Source organism: Vulpes vulpes, chromosome 11, assembly GCF_048418805.1.
Source record: "Vulpes vulpes isolate BD-2025 chromosome 11, VulVul3, whole genome shotgun sequence".
NCBI lineage: Eukaryota > Metazoa > Chordata > Mammalia > Carnivora > Canidae > Vulpes > Vulpes vulpes.
Genome location: NC_132790.1, coordinates 33,715,389 through 33,740,825, shown reverse-complemented (window position 1 = coordinate 33,740,825; position 25,437 = coordinate 33,715,389). Strand labels below are relative to the sequence as shown.

At 36.9% G+C, this 25,437-nt stretch overlaps 1 protein-coding gene across 8 annotated transcripts in view; it reads left to right on the top strand.

Annotated features, from left to right (window-relative positions):
- PRCP (prolylcarboxypeptidase) overlaps positions 1-25,437 on the top strand; it is a 138,652-nt gene that overhangs the window by 45,425 nt on the left and 67,790 nt on the right. For 5 of the 8 annotated variants that reach the window (XR_011995148.1, XR_011995149.1, XR_011995150.1 and 2 more), the window contains exons 4-8: positions 3,312-3,493; positions 3,725-3,882; positions 4,459-4,631; positions 13,894-14,058; positions 14,842-15,029. Coding sequence is in view for 5 of the 8 variants with exons in the window: in XM_072726031.1 (XP_072582132.1) it covers positions 3,312-3,493; positions 3,725-3,882; positions 4,459-4,631; positions 13,894-14,058; positions 14,842-15,029 (866 nt within the window). In the remaining 3 variants the exon portion in view is untranslated. Of the gene's footprint in view, positions 1-3,311; positions 3,494-3,724; positions 3,883-4,458; positions 4,632-13,893; positions 14,059-14,841; positions 15,030-20,213; positions 20,371-24,457; positions 25,197-25,437 lie in introns of those variants that run through there. The other 3 variants (XM_026015221.2, XM_026015220.2, XM_072726029.1) reach the window with 2 other exon arrangements.

The following is a 25,437-nucleotide window of genomic DNA, read 5'->3' as shown; positions in this document are numbered from 1 at the left end:
CCTGTATACTTTTTATTTTTAAGTTTAAAAGGTTTTTGGGTTTTGTTTTGTTTTTTTTTAAGTTTAGGATACTACATGTTCTAATAACATGTCCCACTCTAAGAAAGAAATGATAGCTTTAACTTGAACAGCTTGAAATTTCAAAAATTTGTATTTAATCTTTTCTTTTTATATGCAATCAAACAGATTAAGCCTTTCTTAAACCATAATATTATCATTTCTAATGTTAATCAGTCTTTAACTCCGTGTGATGAGGCTAGCCTTCACCAGCAAAATCTTAAGGAATGGCTGCAGAGACTATGGAGGGAACTTCTCATTGTTTCAAAAATGTCAGTAAATAATTCTGCTTTATAAGTTATACACTTAAATTACTGGGTCTACCACAAAGAAAAATATAATGAGTACTCAAATATTTAATAAGGTATTTTTCAATATAGTCAGAATAAATTATCCCTGTTTTGGGAGTCCATCCGGCCACTTAGATTCCCTTGTGGCCTTTCCTGAGCTCACAAGGAGCTTTGGCCTTGACCATAGACTCTACACCTAATAAAAAGGGTACTTTTTCCTTAACTAAGTCACTCATGTACTACCTTTGTGATTCTGGGTATATGAATTTGCCATCTGCACTATTACCTACATAATATTTTTCTCTAAACAACTAACTTTTCAAACTTTGTCTAGGTATGTTTTTTTCTAAATTACATTAAAAGTGTTAAATTTAAAAAGATTGTGTATTATCTAAGATCAGCTATCCTTTTGGGGAACTCTGAGTCAAAAGAACTTGGGGACAGTAATTTTCTAGGCTGCCTATTTTGAAAGGAGTTTTAATTTTTGTTCTCAAAGGCTTTATTAGCTCATGTTATAAATAAATAAAATAAATAAAAAGTCCTTGTGTTGTAAATGAAAAGCAGAACAATTTGGTGATATGTGTGCCACATAGTGATACTGCATGGGAAACTCAATTCTTTAGTTTATTATTCTGCATAATTATCTGATTAGAGGAGTTGATGAGTTCTGAAACCATTGGGAAGTACCTTATTGCAGGCAAAAACGTAATATCCTCTCCTAGATCCCTTTGATTCATACTTTGTTAGCAAAACGGAGCTAAGGGTTCTCTTTGATATCCTTCTTTCTCTTCATGTGCTCACAGATTTTGTCAGTAGCTTAGGAGATAATATTACAAATATGTGAGGATTAGAAAAAACTCACACTCAACCATATATGGTGCCATGAAAGCTGGAAGTAAAAGATTAGTGACAGACAGACAATGAGAAAGGAGGTAAGGGATCCCTGGGTGGCGCAGCGGTTTGGCGCCTGCCTTTGGCCCAGGGCGCGATCCTGGAGACCCCGGATCAAATCCCACATCGGGCTCCTGGTGCATGGAGCCTGCTTCTCCCTCTGCCTGTGTCTCTGCCTCTCTCTCTCTCTCTCTCTGTGACTATCATAAGTAAATAAAAAAAAAAAAAAAAAAAAGAAAAGAAAGAAAGGAGGTAAGAGGTCAGAAAATCTGCATCTTGGATAAGGAGTAAGGTTAAAGGAGTAGGTGACATACATAGGAAAGAGGAAAGATGAGAACTGTGATTTTTGAATGTGCCAAATGATGGACAAAGTCAAACAGTGGTGAGACCAAAGCATGAAGATCAAATAGGGTAGCCTAATAGGTATATAGCTGGACTATTTACCTATTGCTATGTAACAATTTACCTCAAACCTCAGTGACTTAAAACAGCAATTGACATTTATTGTCTCATAGTTCCTATGGGTAAGGAATTAAGAGTGGCTCGGAAAAAAAAAAAAAAAAAAGAGTGGCTCGGTTAGGAGGTTCTTTTTCAAGGGGTCTCATGAGGTTGAGATGTCAGCTGGTGCTAATAGTTATCTGAAGGCCTGACTGCTGCCAGAGAACCCTCTCCACTATAAGGAGAATCCACATGAGTGACAAAATGTTGCAGGGTGTTAGCAAGAGGCTGCAGTTTGTCTCTTCCTAGGTTTCTCCAAAGCCTTACTTGAGTGGCCTCATGACAAAGTAGCTGGCTTTCCTCAAAATTAGTAATCCAACAGAGCAAGGTGGAAACTGCTTGGGATTATTATGACTTAACATTGGAAGCCACATATCACTTCTGACACATTTTGTTGGTTAGAACCAAGTTACTAAGTCCAGTCCAAGTTCAAAGAGAGAAGACTTAGACTTTTAAAGGAAATACTTTATTAGCCTCCTCAGCTTAGCAGGATTCTGAGTTCTACCTCTCTATGTTGAAGTGAAGCAATTATCTCTAGGCAGAGAGTTAGATGATCATGGAACTTTATGAGTATCCTTCTCTCAGGAATCAATGTTTTACATTGCATGTTTTCTAATGCTTGAATATAGTTGCTATATTGGTTTTTGTTTTTAACTCCAATTTTATAGTTGTTTACAACAGGGTAATTTCCAGTTGTTGGTATATCAGACATGATAATTATCTTTCTGATTAGGGAGAATGAGTTTTATTTTGATTGATGATTCTTTAATTTTTCACAGGATTCAATATACCTTTGTCTGTATGGTAGCCATACAGACATATTTTATTTATTTGAGAGAGAGAGAGAATAAGTGAAAGGGAGGAGCAGAGGCAGAGGGAGAAGTGGACTGCAGGCTGAGCTGGGAGCCTGACACAGGGCCTTGATCCTGGGACTCTGGAATCATGACCTGAGGCAAAGGTGGATGCTTAACTGACTGAGCCACCCAGGCGCCCCTAAATGTTTCAGGTTTTTTTTAACTTTTATTTATTTTTTTTGTAAAGATTTTATTTATTTATTCATGAGAATAAGGAGGGAGAGGCAGAGTCATAGGCAGAGGGAGAAGCAGGCTTCCCTGCAAGGAGCCTGATGCAGGACTTGATCACAGGATCCTGGAATCATACCCTGAGCTGAAGGCAGATGCTCAACCACTGAGCCACCCAGGTGCCCCTGTTTCAAGTTTTATTAAAATAAAAATTATAATACAGCAATTGTCTGTTAAGCTGAGAGTTATATTCTATCACATTTGCTATTTTAAATGTTACAGTTTGTTTCTGTTGTTTCTGCCTCAACAAGATCTTTGGTAAATAGCATTTTAATAAAAATTACATTGTTCGTCCCACAAATGTAAAATAATTTTTTTTTAATGATTTGTTTAAATCAGCTTTGCTATTGTGTTGACTGGGTATTTTAACTCAATTGCCTAGATATTCTATTTGGAGAAAAGCTTATCTGACTGGCTTTTTTCCTGGATCTATGCTATGCCTGAGCTGCTATTATGTGTACATTTATACGTGTTCTTTGTTACTTTTCTTTAGGATTCCAGACACTTGAATTATCTGACATCAGAACAAGCTCTGGCTGATTTTGCAATGTTAATCAAACACTTGAAAAGAACAATCCCGGGAGCTAAAAATCAACCTGTCATTGCCGTAGGGGGCTCTTACGGTGGCATGCTTGCAGCCTGGTTCAGGATGAAATATCCTCATATGGTGGTTGGGTAAATGCATTTATGTTGAACATGAGCACTTCTTAATGATTGTCAAGGCATACTTAGAAATTTTGGGTGGGGAGTAAAACATGTTCTGTTTACTGATATTTCTACTTTCTATCTCATTAACAACTTATTTCTCTCACCATTTTTGTTCAATATCAGTTTTGATTTTAAAACTTGAATTCAGTGAGTTACATTTTTTTTCTTTTCTCCTTTCTTATTTTTCTCACCATTTAGAGCTCTTGCAGCCTCTGCCCCCATCTGGCAATTTGGTAATCTGGTATCTTGTGGTGTATTTATGGAGATTGTAACTACAGATTTTAAGAAAAGTGGCCCAAATTGTTCAGAAAGCATCCGTAGGTCCTGGGATGCTATTAATCGATATTCAAGAACAGGTATGATTCAATTAATAGAATAGATATCATGGAGTTACTTACCTTTCACTTGTTAATTTCAACACTTCTCAGTTTTTTTTTTTTAATTTAAGTAGAACATACAGAAAAGTACACAAATAAAATACATCACTTGATGAAATTTCACAAGGGAAAATATAATCAGTATGGTATAATAGTATAATCATCATCTGGTATAATCAGGAACATTTATGTTTTGTGTCTGCTGTCTTTTGCTCAATATTATGTCATACATCCATTTGTTGTATTTAGTTGTGGTTTACACATTCTGAATGCTCTCTAATGTTCCATTTTATTTATTTACTTATTTAAATAGTATCTTTGAAATGGAATAATTCATATAAGTAATATCTTTGAAATGGAATAATTCATATAAATTCTGGCAAACTCAGAATAGACAACTTGTTTATCATAAGATTATATAGGTGCTCTAAAAATATTTTATTAAATGTTGAAAAAGCATTCTTGGATATAGAAGATTGAATTTTTTAAAATACCAAATAAAACTTTCTGTCAGGGACTGCTTTTTAGATTCCAACAATGTGATTCTATTCTCAGGTGCTGGCTTGGGTTGGCTTTCTGAAGCCCTTCACTTATGTGCCCCACTAACAAATACTCAGGATGTCCAACATTTGAAAGTTTGGATCTCTGAAACCTGGATAAATCTGGCAATGGTGGACTACCCTTATGAGTCTGACTTTTTACAGCCTTTGCCTGCATGGCCTATCAAGGTAATAGGAAAATGTCCTGTCATCACTTTTAATATGGACTTGTCTCACTCTCTTTTTGTTTTTAGAAGGCATCTTTCCTTTTTTTAAAAAAATTTATATTCAAGTTAGTTAACGTATATTGTACTATTAGTGTCAGGGTTTTGTTTTTTAAATTGGTGCTTTCTGCTACTTTCAGCATCAGAGGAATCTCCAGTGACAAAGTATGGTATGACTTTGGTATGACTAACCTGGGCAGAAATCCTTACTCACCTTGGACATCTTATCTAACTTTTCTTTTCTTTTCTTTTTAAGATTTATTTATTTATTTTTTAGAGAGAAAGAACACAGTGGGGAGCGGGGTAGAGGGAAGCGGAGAGACTCTCTTAAGCAGACCACACTGAGTGCTGAGCCCAATGCAGGGCTCATCTCAAGACCCTAAGATCACCACCTGAACCCAAACCAAGAGTTCACAGCTTAACCAACTGCACCACCCAGGCTCCCCTTACCCAGTTTTGCTGCATTAATTTCCTCTCATTTGAATAAAGGAGAAAAAATGTGTAGATTATAGAGTTTGAATTAGAACTAAGACCAGTAGTTGCTGCTAATGGAATGATTACTATATGCCAAGTCCTGTGTTGTATACTTCGCATGGATAATTAATCTTTGTGATGTATGTGAGACACATAGACCTATGTTATATATGGGTAGTGTTTAATAAATGGCAACTGCTATCATAGTGCTATGATTCAGTCAACTGCTAATGTATTCTAAGCGCTGCACATATCATAAAGGAGTGATAACTATGCAGCAGAGTGGAGTGGAAAGAGTACTGACTCTGAATCCTTGATCCACAACTACCATTTATCAGGTGTGATCTTGGGTGAGGCAGTCTTCTTCCAAACCTCCATGACTTGCTCTACAAAATGAGATAATGATATTTACATTTCCGATAGGGTTGTGCTGAAGATCAAATAAAATATTAGATGTGAAGACATTCTGTAAAGTGTAAAGATACATTATACCATAAATGTTTAGGTTCTTTGCATGGCAAAATTCTTTATTGTGTATCCCCTTTTAAACATTCTTTTGTAAAGAACATTCATCTTACTTTTTTTTTTTAAGATTTTATTTATTTATTCATGAGAGACGCAGAGGGAGAGAAAGAGAGAGGCAGAGACACAGGCAGAGGGAAAAGCAGACTCCAAGCAGGGAGCCTGATGTGGGACTCAATCCCAGAACTCCAGGATCACGCCCTGGGCCGAAGGCAGGCTCTAAACCACTGAGCCACCCAGGGATCCCCTCGTCTTACTTTTAAAATCAAAATTTGGCCAACTTAATGGTTAAGTTTAGAGAATATAACTGATTTTACAGCTACAATGAGTGCCAGAAATGTAAATACACTTGATAATATGAGAACCAGTTTTCAAAAGCACTTTCAACTTAATACATTCTTTTTGAACGTAATATTAAATGAACATTTTGCTCAAAACTTTGTAACCCAAATGGAACAGAGTCATTTGCTATTCATCATCGAAAATATAGAATGACAAGTGGATGTCTTGCACATAGCAGGCCAGAGGTAAATGTGTAAAGAATTAAATTGAGTTTAATCAATACAGAATTATTTAAAAGAGCAGATTTCTTTCATGATAAGAAAACCTGGATCAAAGTAATGAGAAAAAACTAAATTTGAGCCAGTTAGCCTCCATATATGTCTTTGTGCTGATACCTTTATCTATATTATTTTACTGTTTACAGAATACTTTCATGTATGCTATCCCATTTAATCCCCACAATATGGGAAAAAGCTACAATGGAGAGGAAATTTATGGAGTTTTATGGAGAGGAAATTTAAACTCCGTGAAGAGTGGTGAAAGTGGAATTTGAACTTGGGTCTACCATTGTTCAGAGCCTCTGATCTTCTACCATATTGCCCTGGATTAGGAGAGGATTTGGATGAAGTTTTGGGTGGATCTCTAGCCATATTGTGTCAACTATCAGATTTAACTGTATTCTTTGTACAAAGTGAGAATTATGTTTGGATTTTTATGCCCACTCGAAGAGCAAATGAGTTTGTCAGGTGATAAAAACATGGGGAATTCCCTTGTTATTTAGAATGAAGGTAGGCAAACTTTATTTGTAAAGGACTAGATAATAAATATTTTATGTTTTGTGGGCCATTCAGTTTCTGTTGCAGTTACTCAGTTCTGCAGTTATAGCAAGAAAATAGCCATAGAAAAATATAAATCAATGAGGAAGACTGTGTGACAATAATACTTTATTTCTAAAATAGGCAATAGCCTGGATTTGGCATGCTGACCCCTGATTTAGAAAAAAGCCAGAGGAATACAGTTTTTTAATGTTCATTTCTGTGTGATTTGGAACAAGGAACACTAACTTTGCTTTTCTCTCCATTTCTTTTACGTTCCTTTTGAGATATTTTGTTGTTGCATCTTAAATGTAAATAAATGTTCTATCCTTTCTCTCTCCTAAATATTCACTCAAAGTTAATTGAGTATATCTCAAATATTTGTCATCTGTTTTTGATTTAGCACAATCCTTCTTTTATCTTTTGTATATTTTACATTCTAAAAGTTTATTTTTAGGGCAAGATAACTTGTATTTTTGCCCGACAATCACCTTTTACATTTCTCTTCAGTTCTTTCTTACTGGCTTTATCCTTTCTTTCGGCATATTAAGGAGTTCTTAATTGCTTATAATATGATTCTGTTTCTTGCTTGTACCCCAACCAAAAGAAATCTCTTTGCCCCCTGCTTGAGCAATTTTCATTGCCTCTATTTCCAGTTTTATCCTATATGATTTCAGAGTTTTTCTACTACATGCCTCCCTCTCAAACTTTTAGCTTCAGATCACTTTCTTTCACTGTTCATTCTGTTTCTCCTTTCTTGACCTCCTCTCTGTTCTCTCAACCCACTAATCCCAGAAACACTACCCAGTTGGGGACCGCTCTTTCACTTGGATAGTTCCATTTAGCCAGGACTCCTCCTCCCTCTGATACACTTCCTCCTTTTTAAAGAACTGACAAACAGCAGTCCTTTTCTAAGTCTGTAACTCAGGCTTAGGATAGTGAGATAATGTGTAACAGTTAGGTTATGAAAAAAAAGTAAGTGATTTCCAATTCTGCCTGGACCTTGTACAGTTCTGAAGGATCCAGAGACAGTGATTGAATGCCTTTTCCATGTCAACTCCAGTATCATTCTTTTAATTTGTTTGTGAGCTTTGCACACTCGGAGTCCATTTGCTTTTGTTTACTGTTAACAGAAGCTGCAACATTCATGCAGAAATAATCATCGACTTGGCTGAGGGAATGCAGGGAAGAAGAGAAAAGGGAAATAGAAAAACCTCTCTGTCATTTGACTACTCTGTCAGCATTAAAAACTACCAGGTCTCTTCTCAGTTTAAAGAGCAGTTTTTAAGGATACTATAGAGGTTGTTTATTTTGAATAAGTTTTTAGCTGATAACTCACCAAATCTTTTGGCTTAGCCTTCTGAGCATGCAGATAGATACAGTGAAATAATAAGACATAAGATGGAAAATCTCTTCCGTTTGTCTTGGTGTTTGATAATGTATGCGACCTCTCTGGGTGGTTTAAGCGGTTTAGGTGCATTCTATGAAAAGAGAGCTTTTAATGACAAAACTAATGTGATTATCTGTGAGTGTGAGAGGGGTATTGAAGCCTTAGAGAAAGAAAATCTGTTAGAAAAGCTGAATGTATCTGCTTAATCCTTTCTCTAATGTGGATGGACCATACTTTCTGAGAGGAGGTTGGTCTTTTTTTTTTTTTAACCCATCTTCTTTCTTTCCTTTTAAAAAAATTTCTTTGCCCCCTTTATCTTTCTCTTATTCAAATGCTTATTTTTATAGGTAAGGGGACACGTAAAGCTTTTAAACAAATCATTATCTTTACTTTCTGTAGTGTATGTGGGGTCAAAGGGCAGAATCTAAATATTTGGGTGCAAAAGTAATTAGTTTGGTACTAAGATTGGAATGTTCTATCTAGTTCTATACTCTTTAAAACCAGAATTATTAAAAAAAGAAAAAAAGAAAAAAAAAGAAAACCAGAATTATTAAAATGGACTTTTAATGCTCTTTTTAAGTTTTTCCTGGGCATTCACCTTTGTTCTAGGAAATAGAAAGTAAATTAAGTATTTCATATGTTGATTGTTGAGCTTCATATTAATTACTCTATTTTACAGTTTTCTTTTTTATTACATATTTAAAAAGTTATGTGACTTTTATATTGCCACAGAATCCCTTTTATTAGAATATTTACCTAAAATAAACTTAGAAAAATATAAAGATAGTCTAAGAATAAAAAATTTTGCTTAAAAAATTAAGCATAAGACTACAGGTATATTTAGGCACTGTTTGTGTTATTTTTCTCTAATACTACAACTTTGAAGTTGGGTATGTGTAGTGTTGGTTATTACAAATGGAAGCTCTAGAGTGAGTCTTGGATTTAATTAAATCCCAGCTCTGCCACTTCCTGGCTGTATAACTTTGGGCAAGTTTCTTAACAACCTCTCTGTGCTTTAGTTTCCTCATCCGCAAAGTGGGGATATGGTAATTGTAATGCTTATTAGGTTCATAATGAGAATGTAATAGTGTATAGTAAGCACTAAATTGATACTAGTTATATGATATTAACAATAGCTATTATTGTTGTTGTATAATAATAGAAGAACAGTGTTTTACCAGGACTTTGTGGCAAAAGTCTCGGTTTAGAACTTATATTTGTAGTTTTCAGACTGTTTATCGCTAGCCAGACCTTGCCAAGGTTTTTTTTTGCCTTTGTGATTTGGGGATGGCCATTATTTGTTTTTCCTGGGTCATTGTAGGGAAGGTACCTGACCTTAAGGGGTATTCAGTAGTTGTACTAGCAGCCTCAGTCCCGATACCCTCCTATCAGTGAATTTATGGCTTAAGTAGAAATGCTATACCTTGTGTAGAAATTGTTTAGAAGAAGCTAATTTGATTGTGTCCACAAAATGAATAGAAAATATAGTACAGAGGTACATGAGTGGTGAGTATTTTGAATGGAAGTAGTTGGCAACCCTAATTGTTAAACTATATAGAAATATGTAGAGATTGTGTTCTTTATGCTAGAGGATGATGCTTGGACTCACAGAAGTTTTGTGTTAGAAGGGAACTTTAGAAGCACTAAAATAATAAAATTCTCTTAGTAAATTTGTAAATATTTTACAAAAAATTTTAAGTGATTTTTTTTTTTTTAGGCCTTCTATTATCTAGTGTACCAGTAGAATTATAAATTGGTACTTTCTTTCTTCTGTCATCCTTGCTTGACAGGATGTAGCAAAGGCCTTAAAATTTTTTCTTTCTCAGGGCACCTGGGTTGTTCAGTTGGTTTAACATCTGCCTTGAGCTCAGTTCCTGCTCCTGAGGTCCCGAGATCGAGCTCCTCCTCCCAACTCCCTGCTTAGCAGAGTCTGCTTCTCCCTCTGCCCCTCTTCCACCTGTTTGTGCGCATGTGCTCTCTCTCTCTCTCACTCTCGCTCTTAACCTCTCTCTCAAATAAATAAAATCTTTTAAAAAATGTTTATTTACTTTGAATCAGTTATCTTAAGAAAACAAGAGTATATGTTAAGATTTAGCCCCAGGGTTGTTTATTGTAGCCTTTTGTAGTATGAAAGATTAGGAATGATACAAATGAGGAATTGTAGGATTGCTTCAACTTTTCCTCAACTCCCCATCCTACTTGCTCCCCTCTGGATTTTCTCATGTTGATCATTGTCCTTCTTAGAGTGTGATGCTCAGAACTGAACCCAGTACTCCAAGGGAGCCCTGACCTCACAGAGGACAGTAGATCCAGGAGTTGCCTTAATCTGGACACAGAATCTCTATTAGCAGACGCCAAGTTTCTGACCATGATGTTCTCTCTGTGTAACTGGGGCTGCAGAAACCCAAGTATTGTCAGCTGGTGCCGGTCCCCAGCCATGCTTGTGTCTTTTAAGGAGTGACAGTAACTGCTGTTTGCAGAGATGGCTATTCATGGGGACTCCTTTTCTTTGCCTGACAGAGGCCTAGTGTTCTAGCTCTGAGAGGGGATCTGATGCCAGCATGTGAGTCACACTTAACTTGCTACTGTTCTTGTCCAGAGTTTTAAGCCACTTGTTATTGCTCGTCAGCACTCCCCGTTTCCTCCTGCCCAGCTTACATTGTCACCCCGCCTCATCTATCTAGCTGTGCTTGAACATAATGCTTTTCTATGCATCCCATGGATCCATTCCATAGTTTTATGTTGCAATTGGAAAGAGCAGAGTCCACTGTTAATGTCCACAGTAAAGAAGGAATGCTGATCAACTGTTGGGAATTAGTAGTTTAACAAATTCTGTGATTGGTCCTTAATTTCCATATTTTCTTGAGTATTTCTTAGGAACATTTTCTGAGAAAGGTGCTATGCAAATGTTAGGTATTTTTTGACTTACCATCAATAATTGAAAGTTGTCAGAAAACACTATTTTTTGCCTTTTTTTCTTCAGCTTACATTTTCTTACTCCTTTAGGTTTGATAGGCTTGCTCAATTCTGTTTCTTTATGTACACCTATTCAGGTGTATCTTATTCTTATGACCTCTCTCTTACTTTTTAAGGTATATCCAAGTTCTTTGGACACCTTAATTTCTGACTTTTCTTTCACTCTAAAACTTACTGGGAGTAGTGCACACACTGTCTCCCTTTTGGAAAGCCACATTGAGCATGTTAAAGGCTCTGAGGAATCCTGCAGTCAAGTAAATTGTTCACATTTGCAGATACAACATTTCTTAAAATTATTTGACTATGAAAAAAAATTATTTGACTATGAAACTTTTTTCACAAAGTACAGAAATATTTTTGTGCTAAATGCGTTTGGGGAGGGGCATTGAATTTTCCCTGATACATTTCTTCTGCCTTTTCACATTTCCTTTTTTTTTTTTTTTTTTTTTTCAGAAAGGTGTTGCTGGAAACTGGTCCTAAGCAGAACTGTGATGGTTTGCTTTCTGCTGTTCACTTCCTTTCTCAGTGTCCTTCTTTCCTGAGTGGGAGCACGTCCCCAGCCCAGGCCTTGTGGCTTCTGCTGCCCAGAGTCTCTCCCTGAAGTAGGGTAACTAGACTCTTTCTTTCCTGGCTCTTTCTTCTCTGGACATCTCTCTCTCTCTTTCTCTCTCTCTCTTTCTCTTTCTCTCTCTCTCTTAATCAGAACTTGCCTGCTGTATACAATCTTTTCCATATGAGAGGAGAAAGGACCAAATCACTGACTTCATGTCAAGGTGTTAATAGAGGATGCAAACTTAATAAATGTGTTTTCCTTGCCATTGAGGCTATTTGCAGTTTTACAAGGAATGCTTTTTAAGTTGTGTAGCGTAATGGATAAGGTGTATCTTTCAGAACTAGAGAGATCTGGAGTTGTATCTAGATCTTAACATTTACCAGCTGGATGACCTTAAATAAAGTGATTTAACCTAAGATTCAATTTCTCTGTGTAAAATAGTGGACAATAATATATCCGATAAGATTGTTTGAGGAATGTATGATATAATGATTGTAAACCCAGAACTTAGTAATTAGTAGCTATTGTTGTTTTTCTACTCTGATTCCATTGCCTGTGATTTTTCCCCAACATTTTATTGTGAAAAATTTCAAATACAGAAACACTGAAATAATTGGACAGTGAACACCCATAAAAATACCACTTAAATTCTAGAAAAGCATTTTGCTATATTTGATTTAGCACATACATATTTGCCTAGCCATTCTTCTATCCTTCATTCCATTTTACCTTTTATTTTATTTATTTATTTTTTTTTTTTCATTTTACCTTTTAAATGCATTTCAGTGAGTTGCAGACATTAGTGTACTTCGTCTTTATCATCATTAACTAGAGTTTATTATTTGTATGATTCTTTTTTTAAAAAAGATTTTATTTAATTTATTTATTCATGAGAGACACGCAGAGAGAGAGAGAGAGAGGCAGAGACATAGGCAGGGAAGGAGCAGGCTCCATGCAGGGAGCCTGATGTGGAACTCGATCCCAGGACTCCAGGATCACACCCCGGGCTGAAGGCAGGCACTAAACCGCTGAGCCACCCAGGGATCCCCTGTATGATTCTTTTTTTAATATAAAATTTATATACAGTTAATTAGACAAATTCCAAGTGGACTGTTTGTTGTATTACCCAGACCTCTGTGAAGATATTGAATATTTTTCTTCCCTTAAAAGTTCCCCACACCCCTGTCTAGTCATTCCTGCTTTACTCCCGACCCTGAGTATTGTGTGATTTTTAGTGCTAGAATTTCAGGTGCTAATTATAGTTCAGTAATAAGAATATTTGGAATCTAGGGTACTACCTGGTGTGCTTCTTATCATACCACAGATATTGGAGTTTGATACAGTTTTTCCATAAGAAATTTTATAAATTTTGCATTTTCACAAAAATGTATTTATTCATTTAGTTAGCATTTAGGTGTCAGATACCTTGCTAAGTGCTGAGTGAGATATTTTGGAATCAAATGAATACAGTGCAGTGTTATAGGGGCTCTGCTAGAAACAAGTACAGGTTATAAGTAGAAGCACAAAGGGAGTGATCTACTTCTTCCCAACTTGAGGGCATAGCTAATGATAGCCTCACAGAGGAGGTGATACTTAAGCTAAGTATTATAGAAAATGAATTGGTGTTTGCCAGACATTAATGGAGTGGGAGAGTGGGAAAAGGGTATTTCAGGGTGAATAAAGGCAAAGAGGAGAGAAAGAGCCTGGTGTGGTGGGAATAATTTTGCTAGACTGAAACAGGGAGGAAGCTACAGTGGTAGGTGTGGAGGATTTTGCACACCATGCAAATGACTGGTTTATTTCTATAGCTAAGAGTAATTTAAATTTTACACTTAGAGAATGATGGTTTATTCATTTATGAACAGGATTATACTCGAGATAAAAATTGTCAAGCAATGCTGTTAGATGTTTAAGATTGTTTTTTTTTTTTTTTTAAAGATTTTATTTATTTATTCATGAGAGACACAGAGAGAGAGAGGCAGAGACACAGGCCGAGGGAGAAACAGGCTCCCTGCAAGGAGCCCGATGTGGGACCCGATCCCAGATTCCAGGATCATGCCCTGGGCCAAAGGCAGACGCTCAACTGCTGAGCCACCCAGGCGTCCCAAGATTGTTTTATAGACAAATCAAAATCATATTCCTTCTTTGTTTCATTAAAAATCATGATTTTATAAATATATTCTGACTCTTCCTTTATGTCCTTTTAAAATGACAGGTAGTGTGCCAGTATTTGAAAAATCCCAACGTACCTGATGCACAGCTTCTGCAGAATATTTTCCAAGCTCTGAATGTATATTACAATTATTCAGGCCAGGCCAGCTGCCTCAATGTATCAGAGACAACAACTAGCAGTCTGGGAACCCAGGGGTGGAGCTATCAGGTAAGCGTGTATCATTTCCTCAAGTGGAACTTATTTTTCACTGATACGGTTATACTGTGACAGAGTTCACAAGATTTCGTCACCAACCTGGATCCAAATATGAGCTCCATTGTCTTATACTGTGAACCGTAGATAAGTTCGTTCGTTCGTTCATTTGTTCCTTCCCTCCCTCCATTTGTTCGTTTCCTTCCTTCCTTCCTTCCTTCCTTCCTTCCTTCCTTCCTTCCTTCCTTCCTTCCTTCCATTTAGCATCACCAAATATATTCTGGGTACTTACCACATGCCAGACAACATTCTAGGCTCTGAAGATACAAAGGTAAATAGGACATGATCTCACCTTCAAATATAGTTTATTGAAAAAACTATTTATATTTACAATAGATCTTAGTAAGTCCAAAAAGGAAGTATTTTATGGATGCAGAAAAGAAGAGGAGTCTAATTTGATTCTCTCTTAGCCTCCATTCTTTCATCTGTATGAGACTCATAATAATAAAAATACTTTGCCTCCAGAGTTGTTTTGATGATTCATTATGATAATAAGTGCAAAAGAAAATAGTTTAAAAAGGAAGAATATATAGCCCTAATTTTTGTAACTTCTCAGCTGAGTCTTTCCAGGAATAATGAGAGGTGGTATGACAGAGATAAAGATCAGGGGCTCTGAAGCCAAATCACCTAAGTTCAAACCCTAGCTTTGCTACTACTAGCTGTATGACTTTGGATAACTTATTTAACTCTTTGTGCCTCATTTTCTTATTGGATTCTCTTTTGATTTCCTTTTTTAAGGCCTGCACAGAAATGGTCATGCCTTTTTGTACTAATGGTATTGATGACATGTTTGAACCTCACTCATGGAACTTGAGGGAATTTTCTGATGACTGTTTTAAACAGTGGGGTGTGAGACCGAGGCCTGCCTGGATCATTACTACATATGGAGGCAAAAACATAAGTGCACACACAAACATCATTTTTAGGTGAGTTTTTACTGACAGTTTTACTGACATTTTACTGATGCATGCTGACAATAATATAGAATGCAGTAGTGCTATCCATCATGTTTTTCCTTGAAAGACAGAGGATGCTACACAAGAGATAGATTTTATACTCTATTACCAACGTGCTTAAAAGGCTTAAAAACAATAACAGTAACAAAATTTAAATCATTTATGAAACAATGCTAGCACAAAATGGAGCATCATCTGCTGCTCTCAATTTGTGTTATTATTTTTTTAAAAGATTTTATTTATTTATTCATGAGAGACACGGAGAGAGGCAGAGACAGAGGAAGAAGCAGGCCCCCTGTGGGAAGCCTGATATGAGACTTGATCCCAGGACCCTGGGATCATGACCTGAGCTGAAGGCAGACGCTTAATCAACTGAGACACCCACGTGCCCCTCAACAAACACTTTTGAGGTGCCCATTCTGTTCTGTTTCAGGCACTATATGAGACACTTTAAATAAATTGCCTAATTGAATCCTCACAACAGTCCTATGAAATAGTTGTTATAGTCCCTTTTTCACTGAGAAGGAAAGTGAAGGTCACTGTGTTCAGTCACTTGCCAAACCTCATCTAGCTTTGTTATAGTTACTAAGTGATAAAGCCGGATTTCAACCTTGGCTTTTCTGACTACAAAATCTGTGTTTGCTCTTCTACGTTACACTGTTTCTTTAGAAGGGATATATTTGGTTTGGGCTCATATCAAAGTTAATTAAATAGACTCCTTTGTGTATCTGATTGTGATTTTAAAATTTCCATATTTTGGTTTGGTCAGCTATTAAGATAACAACCAATTACTCAAAAAATTTCCCCAAATCTAAATAGTAGAGAGATAGTGTACATACCTCTTAACCTGGAGCCATTGTTTAAACTGTAAATGTCATTCTTTTACAAGTCTTTAAAATGAGGGTCAAATTTGGCCTTCTGCACATGGCTGGTAGCTTTTAGGAGTGAGGAGTGCTGTTTTGAAGGATCATTCTCTGTATTTAGGCTGGTGACACTGCCCAATTTGCCAAAGAGCTTCTGTCTTATTAGATGCATGCTGTTTGCTCACCCAGCAGGATACCTGCCCCAAATAAAAGGTGAAACACTTTCATGGAAAACTTAAAGATTCTTTTGTTTAATTTCTTTAAGTTGTGTTTCTTGTTCTCAGGAGGATTCTTCAAATCAACCTACTCTTCAGATCAGCCTTATAAAGTAATGGTTGAGCAAATAGATATAAGTATAGATTACTTAAGGAAACTGCCAAAGTAGGGTGTGTGAAATCAGGAAAGCCATGAAGGGACCTAGTATAAAAGGCTTAAACACAACTTTGGATCTCTAGGTTCATTTTTGTTCCTTCAAAAAAAAGGACTTTGTCAATTTTTTTTGTTTTTCTTTGGTAATTTATCTCCATTTAGTATTTAAATGGATTTCTGTAGCATGCTTATACTTTAAGCTCATCCTTCCTTGCTTTGACCTTGTAAAGCTAAAGTCCAAGTTGATCTGTAGAGTCTTTAAATCCTTGTATAAAGGTTTTAATAGGAGTTTTGGTTAAATACATTGTCATTTTTTATTAGATTCAACCATTATAGATGAATATTTTAGTTATCTGTTTGCCCTTTTATATTATTTTGCTGAGGCTATCAAAATCATCATCATTGAGGAATGGGGCAGATTTTGTGAGAAAAGTTTTGGGAATAGAACTAAAGCCAACAGATGGAAATTATAGTTTAGTGTTAGAAAGTTTTAATTCAGTATTAAGGAGGGATTTTCTAACTGAACTGTTGAAAGGTCCAGTCGGCTGTTTTAAATAAAATTACTTAAGCTCTTCGATCCTCAGTCTTCTTTTCTGTAAAATGCTATAATGATACCACTCACCCCACAGTGTTGTATGATGCTTAAGAGTTAACCCAAGGAAGTATTTGACCCAGATTTGACAAATATATATGCTCAAAAAATATTTTTTGAATGAATAAATGGAAATATACTCTCTGCCTTGTATTTATGTCCCAGCTACAGGGAACTGTTTATCTTTGTATGTCCTTTCCCTTCCTCTTTTTCTTCCTTTCTTTCTTTCCTCTAAGAACCCTTCCCTGAGTCCTCCAGAGAGGTTAGATTCCCCTTATCCTCTTAGCTCCCCTAGACCTGTGAATAGCACTTAGCACTCGGTGTGGAAATTATCTATTTGTGTTTCTGTCTCCTCCATGAGATTGCAAACTTCTTAATGGCAGAGACTTTGTCTTAATCATATCTGTGCCCTTAATACTTGCTCCAGTATTGACACATATTGGATGCCCGAGAAATGTATGTGTTCATAAAAACAAGGAATGAAATACAAAGCTTATTAGAAAGGCTTCACAGGCATATGAAAGTTTAAAGGCAGGACTATGTGAAGATCCTGGTTTATCTTTTAAAGTCTACTTTTAAAAAGAAATCTTTATGCTGCTAGGTGAGAAAACCATTGTAAATATTTTAAAGTTATTAAAAAAATCAAAGTTTACCTGCTTTTCGAAGAAAACACATTCCCAAAGTAAAGAGACAGCCTTAGGTGTTGCTGTTCTGACTACTTAGTGGCTACCAGCTAGAAAAAGTTTTTTGCTGATGAGTAAGAAAATGTTCAAGGAACCAAGTGGAAAGTATCTTTATGTCCATGCTTCTCTCCTTAGGTCATCTCACACAAATCCAGTTGTGACTACTTTTCTGAATGGGATAGGAGATTTGTCAGTTAGATTAAAAGCTTGGGGGCAGCCCTGGTGGCAAAGCCTGGGGCCTGATCCTGGAGACCCGGGATTGAGTCCCACATCGGACTCCCTGCATGGGGCCTGCTTTTCCCTCTGCCTGTGTCTCTGCCTCTCTTTCTCTTTCTCTCATGAATAAATAAAATCTTAAAAAAAAAAATTTAAAAGCTTGGGTCAGGGAGACCAAGTTAGCTGGATAGCCCTAAGCAAATTGCCAATTTGTAGAAGTTAGAGGTAATGACTACCAAACAGGGTTACTTTAATGAGTAAATAGATTATCATGGAAGTAAGCACCATGAGGACAGAGATTTTGTCCGTTCATTGTTGAACGCATTGTATGCACTCAGTAAACATTTGTTGAATGAATGAGTACTTAATAAATAGTGGCCATTAATCATTCCATTTCAGTAATTTTCTTATTCTGCAGCTGTTTTGTTAGAAGGATTTATTTTTCTCCCAGGCTCAACTGGTAAGAAGTTATCTTACCAGTGGTCATGCTCATTTATTTAAATATAAACCCTAAAGGGAGTCTCTGAAGAGCTGATTAGTTTAATATCATTTCTCAGGCAAATTAATTGTTGCCAGTGATTAGAAGCTCACTGTTGGGAATTTTATCCAGGCATCTTGACTCTCTCGTGAAAGCCAGTATTTTTTTTTTTTTTTGGTAAATGTCCCAGTGGCTGGTTTAGCTTTCACGTGTCTAGGACCAAAAAATTCAAGTCCATGTGCATCTTAGGTCTCTCAGCAACTCTAAACACTGTTGCTAAGCCACTGGGCTGATTCAGATGACCTTTTAAATCAAATGCAGTTTGCTTATTATGTGGCTGTTGGGATGGCTTTTTTGTTTTGCAAATAATGGAGAGTTTCCTATCTGGGTTGGTCCTGTCAAATTGGAATAATGATAAAGGCTATTTGTTCACTTAAGAGAATCTAACCCCTTGTGTAGTTTACTATAAGAATTTATCTGATAGTTGAAAACTAAGGCTGTATTTTGCATATGAGTTATCCTTTTTGTTTTTAACAAAATTTGGAGTGTTTTTTTTCCCCCAAGAATGATGTTATTAAGTTGCAGTTGAATTCATTTTGTTTTTAAAGAGAGATGTGGTGAGAATAGAACAGGATTTTTTTTTAAGATTTATTTATTTGAGAAAGAGAGAGACAAAGTGAGCATGCCAGTGGGTGAGGGGCAGAGGGAGAGAATCTTAAAGCATACTCCCTGCTGAGCATGGGGCCCATGGTAGGCTCAATCCCAGGACCCATGAGATGAGCCAAAACCCAGAGTCAGATGCTAAACTAACTGAACCACAAAGTTGCCCCTAGAACAGGAAGTTTAAAATTGTATTTCAAGCATAAACATATGTGTGTGTGCGCGTGTGCGTGTGTGCTTATTTTCTCATTTAGTTTGTATGTTTACCTGGAAAATGTTGATCACATTCCTTTTCTGGCCAAATTTCTAGGAGACCTGCCTTTACATCCCTTTTCATAATTCATTAACCTCTCAGAAGTATTAACACTTCTCATGCTTACAGAATATGATAATAATAATTATAATAATACTGCACATTTGTGTAGTATTTTATAGTTTATACTTTATTGTCACATTATTATTTAACTTGAACCTCACAATATCTGTGAGGTAGGAGCATTATCTTTTCTTTAAAAAAAATTTTGTGAGAGTGCCTGGGTGGCCCAGTTGGTTAGGCATCTGACTCTTGGTTTTCGGCTTAGGTCATAATTTCATGGGTCAAGGGATTGAGGCCCATGATGGCGTCTGGGTTGAGAGAGGACCCTGCTGGAGTGAGTTTCTCTGTCTGCCCCTCCCTGCTGCTGTGCTGTCTTCCTCTCTTCTCTCTAAAATAAATAAATAAATCCTTTAAAAAATTTTTGTTTTTCTTCATAATACATATGGGAATTAAGGTTCACAGAGGTTAGATGACTTACCCAAGGTCATGGGCTGCTAAGGGTATATAACTTAGATCTTAATTAATTGTTCTTGCCACTACTTATGCACAGCTGAAGGTCAGTTTCTCTATATTTTTATTAATCACTTATATTAACTGATTTCCCATGTAAAAAGTACTAAAGTGATTTCATGTTCCTGGACTTGCATATATATATTTATATATCTCTTTGTAGAGCATTTAGTACAAGGCTGCAGACAACTAGACCCTTAGATTTTTTTCCTTCGTTCAGTGAATATTTGGCTCCTACCAATGTGCCAGGCCTGGTTCTAGGCACTGTAGATATAATGATAAACAAATGAGACAAAGTCCCTGCCATCATGGAGTTCTAGGTGGAGAAATAGGTAAAGATAGTACCTATAAATATGTTAAGAGGAGCTAAGTGCTAAGAATGAAAAATAAACCAGGAAAGAAGCCATGAAATGTTGGGAGAAAGGAAAAGATTTGCAATTGTATTTTATTTCTTTTATTTATTCAAGTAATCTCTACACCCAACGTGTGGGGCTTGAACCCATGACCCTGAGATTAAGAGTCACATGCTCCTCCAATTGAGCCAGCCAGGCACCCCAAGGTTTGCAATTTTATTTATTTTTTTAAAAAAGATTTTATATATCTATTCATGACAGAGAGAGAGAGAGAGAGAGAGAGAGGCAGACGGGAAAGCAGGCTCCATGCAGGGAGCCTGACGCGGGACTCGATCCCAGGTCTCCAGGATCAGGCCCTGGGCTGAAGGCGGTGCTAAACCGCTGAGCCACCCGGCTGCCCAAGGTTTGCAATTTTAGATGAGAATTATCAAGGAAGACCTCACCAAGGGGGAGCACTGGAAAAATGATCTGGAAGAAGGAGGTAGCCATTGGGTTGGGGGGGTAAGAACATTCCAAACCAAGGAGTAAGCAAAGCAAAGGCCTTGAGAGATAAATGTCCTGGCTATGGTAAGAAGGTCAGTGTGGCTGGAGTGGAACTGATGAGGGAGAGAGTAGCACAAGATAAAATTAGAGGCCACCGAGGGCCTAGATGATATAGAGACCTATAGGTCTTAGTAAAGATTTTGGTTTTTAGTCTGAATGAAATGGAAAAACTCTGTGTTTTGAGTAGAGAAGTGACATAATCTAATTCAGGTTTTAACCGGATCAAATTGGCTGCTCTAAGCCCGGAGATAAGAGTAAAAGCTGGAAGATCAGTTAAAGAGCTATTTAGGTTAAAGGTAATGGTAATTTGGGCCAGAGTGGTGGCAGTGGAGGTGGTGAGAAGTGTTGAAGTTCTAGCTATATTTTTGAAGATTTAACTGACAGGAATTGGTGATAGATAGGGTGTGAAAGAAAGAGATTCAAGAGTAACATCAAACTTTTTGGCCTAATTGACTAGAAGGATAGGGTTGCCTTTGACAAAGATTGGGAAGATAGTGGGAAGGCTGATTGAGAGTTGAGGAGTATTAAGAGCTCTTTTTTAGACCTAGTACATTTGAGATGTCTAATTAGATTTCCATGTAAAAATGTCAAGTAGTTTAGGAGAAAGGTCCTCGCTAAAGATATTATGTGATAGTCATCTCTGTATAGATTGTACTTATAGATGAAACTTCTAAAAATGATTATGCAAATTATGGGAACCATTTCATATATCTGATAATGTGACCCTGAAGATTGATTATTTGGGCTTTGTACCAATATCAGCAAAATGAGATGTACATGAAACAAATGTCATGAAACAAATGTCAGAATGCACATAAAAATGTTTTGTAACATATCGTATGTCAAGTGATTATGTAGATAAAGATATACCAAGAGATACAGTACCAGGGGAAAATGATCTAATAGTTGCCATGTTCTTAAATCCAGGCATTTCAGTCTTTATTTTATTTTGAAGAATCTTAACTTCCATGAGATTAGGAAGCCGAGAGGCAGACCTAGAAATGGAACCCAAATGTGTCTGATCCCAAAGTTTATGCTCTCTTACTCTGCACCACACAAGTCAAGAGGATATGTGCTGTTGATTTCCAAATCGTGTCCATGAAATGCAATGTAATGTAAGATTGAGCATTGGACTGGGGTTATAAGGCCTGAGTTTGTATCTCAGATTTGCCATTTCTAGCTGAGTGACTTGGGCAAGTCTTTTAATTTCTCTGGATACTAGTTTTCTCATCTATAAAAGAGCTGTAATTAAACCTACCTCACAGAGTTGTTATAATAGTCAAATGTGAAAGCTTTGTAAACTTTAAATTACTCTATGTAGGTGTGGGGTTAATAATGCTAGGAAGCAATTTGATTTACAATAGCATCAAAAATAAAATACTTAGGAAAAACAGAAGTGTAAGACTTATACACTGAAAACTACAAAACATTGGAAAAAATTAAAGATATAAAAAAATGGAAAGGCATCCTCATTTTCTTGTGTAAGAGATAATATTAGTAAGGTATTAATATTCCAGAAATTGATCTACAAATTCAGTATAATCTCTATCAAAACCTCAGCTGATTTTTTTCACATCAATTGACAGGCTGATCATATAAAAATGTAGGGGGCCCACAATAGCCAAAACAGTATTAAAAAAGGAAAAACAAATTTGAAGAACTCATACATCCTGTTGTCAAACTTACTACAAAGCTACCATAATCAATATATTACAATACTATGATAAAGAAAGACATACAGATCTTTCAAAGAGAATTGGTAGTCCGGAAATCAACTCTTGTTATGTGTATGGTTAATTGATTTTCCACAAGGGGCAGGGCAATTTATTGGGGAAAGAATAGCTTTTTTTCAAGAAATGATGCTGGCAAAAAAGGATTTTTACAAGCAAAAGAAAGAAGTTGGATCCCTATTTCATAATTATACAAAAAAATTAACTCAAAGTTGATCAAATGAGTTTAGTTGATAACTAATTTAAAAATGTTCAAGTATCTGAATAGACATTTTTTCAAATAAGATATACACCTGGCCATTCAGCACATGAAAAAGTTCCCAGTACTTTCAGTCATTTGGGAAATTCAAATCAAAACCAAAATGAGATTCCATTTCACACCCACATAGGATGGCTATAATCAAAAAGATACGTATTGGCAAGGATTTAGAGAAATTGGAACCCTCATATTAATGGAGGATAGTTAGAAGAAAGGCAGGCAGGGGAAAGGGGCCCTCTTGTGCTAAGAGGAAACTACCCTTGGTTTGGGGTGTTTAGGCAGTGGCTTGGCCGAGCAGTCCAAGGTGCTGGATTAAGGCTCCAGTCTCTTCTGAGGTGTGAGTTCTATCCCACCAATGCCAAAACGTTTTTTGGGGCTCTAATGTGGCTCAGTTGGTTAAGTGTCTGTTTTTGGCTCAGGTCAAGGCATGATCCCGGGGTCCTGGGATCGAGTCCTACATCAGGCTCCCCGCAGGGAGCCTGCTTCTCCCTCTGCCTATGTCTCTGCCTCTCTCTCTGTGTCTCTCATTAGTAAATAAATAAAATCTTTGAAAAAAAAATGGTTGTAAGCCCTAAAGGGGGAGCTCTCATGTACACACCAGTCCACAAGCTACACAGCCAGCAAGAAGAACGAAGATAACCATTTCAACAAGGGAGGGCACATTTCACATAGGAATTTATCTCCTGCCTTTAAATAAAGGAAGAAAGAGCCCACCATGCTCAGAACATATTACAAACCATTGAATTGTACATTTTTGCATGGGTGACTTTTGGGGGAGTTAATTTCAACAGAGCTGTTAATAGTATTGTTAGGAATACTGTCAGTGGAGTATTGGGCTTTTACGCAGCTAAACTAAATAGCCAGTTTTAATGAGTGATCCTGTTTACATCATTCTGAGAGGTGGTGTGTGAACCAGCCAAGACAAATAAAATACCATTTCTTTACCTTTAAAGATAATATAAAATGAAGATCTTTGAGTAATGCCCAAAGTTTCTGATTCCAGATTCGGGGGAATTTTTTCTCGTCTACCATCCTATTTTTAAAAGTAGTGTATAAAGAGGGAAGTATTATTTAAAGAGGGGGAAAAAATCAGTTTTTTTTTTTTTTAAAGCTGAGATAAATAGCATTTTTAAATATGGGAGTTTTTTTCATCATTCTGGTAGTTGCATCCTAGGAAAGAAGGAAATCAGTATTAATTGAAGGACTCCTCTGTACCTGACACTTGTGCTTATTCAGTACATCCACATCTACTATCTGGTTTAACCCTTATAACAACCTTATGAGGTCGGCCTTATTATCTCTACTTTACGATGAGGAAACTGAATCAGATAGTTGGTGGGGAAAGGGAGAGGGAATAGGTGAAATGCAGGGGATTTTACTATGGACTTTAGTAATAAAGGTAATAATAATGTATCAATGTTGGCTCATTACAGAGCAAAATGTATATACATTGCCTGGAGCTTTTAAAGGACACCCATGTATCATTGCCATGTGTTGTTAATGCATTGTGTGTCATATAACTTTTGAGTGATGAAGCTGGGACTGAAATCATGCTTCTAAATTCCAAGTCCTAGAGCAGTTTGGTTGATTCATAGAGTACCACCTTCAGTCTTCTCTGATTTTGTTTCTTATACTTAGCTACAGAAATGTTGTAAAACTCTAGCATGAAGCAGCTTTTTATATGACAGATTAGATCCTCGTATCAAATCCCCCAGGTTATAAACTTGTAATTTAAGATGTTATACATATAATAGGTTTCTCCTGTCGTATCTGGGTGTAGTTATCAAAAACTAACAATCTTATTTTTTCTTCTTTCCCTCACTTAGCAATGGTGAACTAGACCCCTGGTCAGGAGGTGGAGTAACCAAGGATATCACAGACACCTTGGTTGCGATCACCATCCCAGAAGGGGCCCATCATCTAGATCTCCGAGCCAGAAATGCCTTTGATCCCACGGCTGTGCTATTAGCCCGCTCCTTGGAAGTTAGACACATGAAGCAGTGGATCAAAGATTACTATGCCAATCTGAGAAAGAAGCACTGAGCAATTTTGATCATTTTCGGTTTCTTTTATGTTCATTCTACCCATGTTCCCATTCACTTTGGTTTTCTACATGTAATTACTTTCCCTTTTTTGTCATTAGATTTGGTGGGGCGAAGGTTGAGATAGAAGAGAGGGTGATGGTGGTGACAGTAGCCATCACACATCCCAGGTCCTCGCCATCTTCACGCCATCTCCACGAAGAATCTCTTTGTGACAGTTTTTCTACACCATCCGTGGCCCTCATAACTGGAGCAGAGTTTTCGACTGCCTTTCACAAGAGGGAGAGTTACTCCTTTGTTTCTCTGCAAGCAGAGCTTTCTCTTCATTTTGAGGTTAAAGTCTCTTTGGTCCATTTGTTACACCCCATCCCCCCCCCCAAAGAAAGAAAAGCAGAAAATAGATTAAAATGATGTAATTGCAGCTGGTAGGAAGGATGTCCGATGCCAATCCAGGAAATGGAAGTCATTCCTTTTGTACTTGACTTTGAACTGTGCTATAAATAAATAATAAGGCTGGACCTTATACCTGTGTGTTGCTTCTGAGGCTCACTCCAGCTGTTGGGAATGCTGTGTGTACTGGGCTTGGCTGGTTTTGGAAAGTCCTTTAATTTTCTCTCTTCTACTTGGCCAGCTTTCCTCCGTTCTGGGATATTTGCCACTATGATACTGCCAGTAAGTAATCTGGCCTTTTTCTGCTCTGTTTCTCTTTGTTCCTAAGGTCAGTTTTGTGGTAATTTGGTTACATTTTGCCAGTTTAGGAGAAT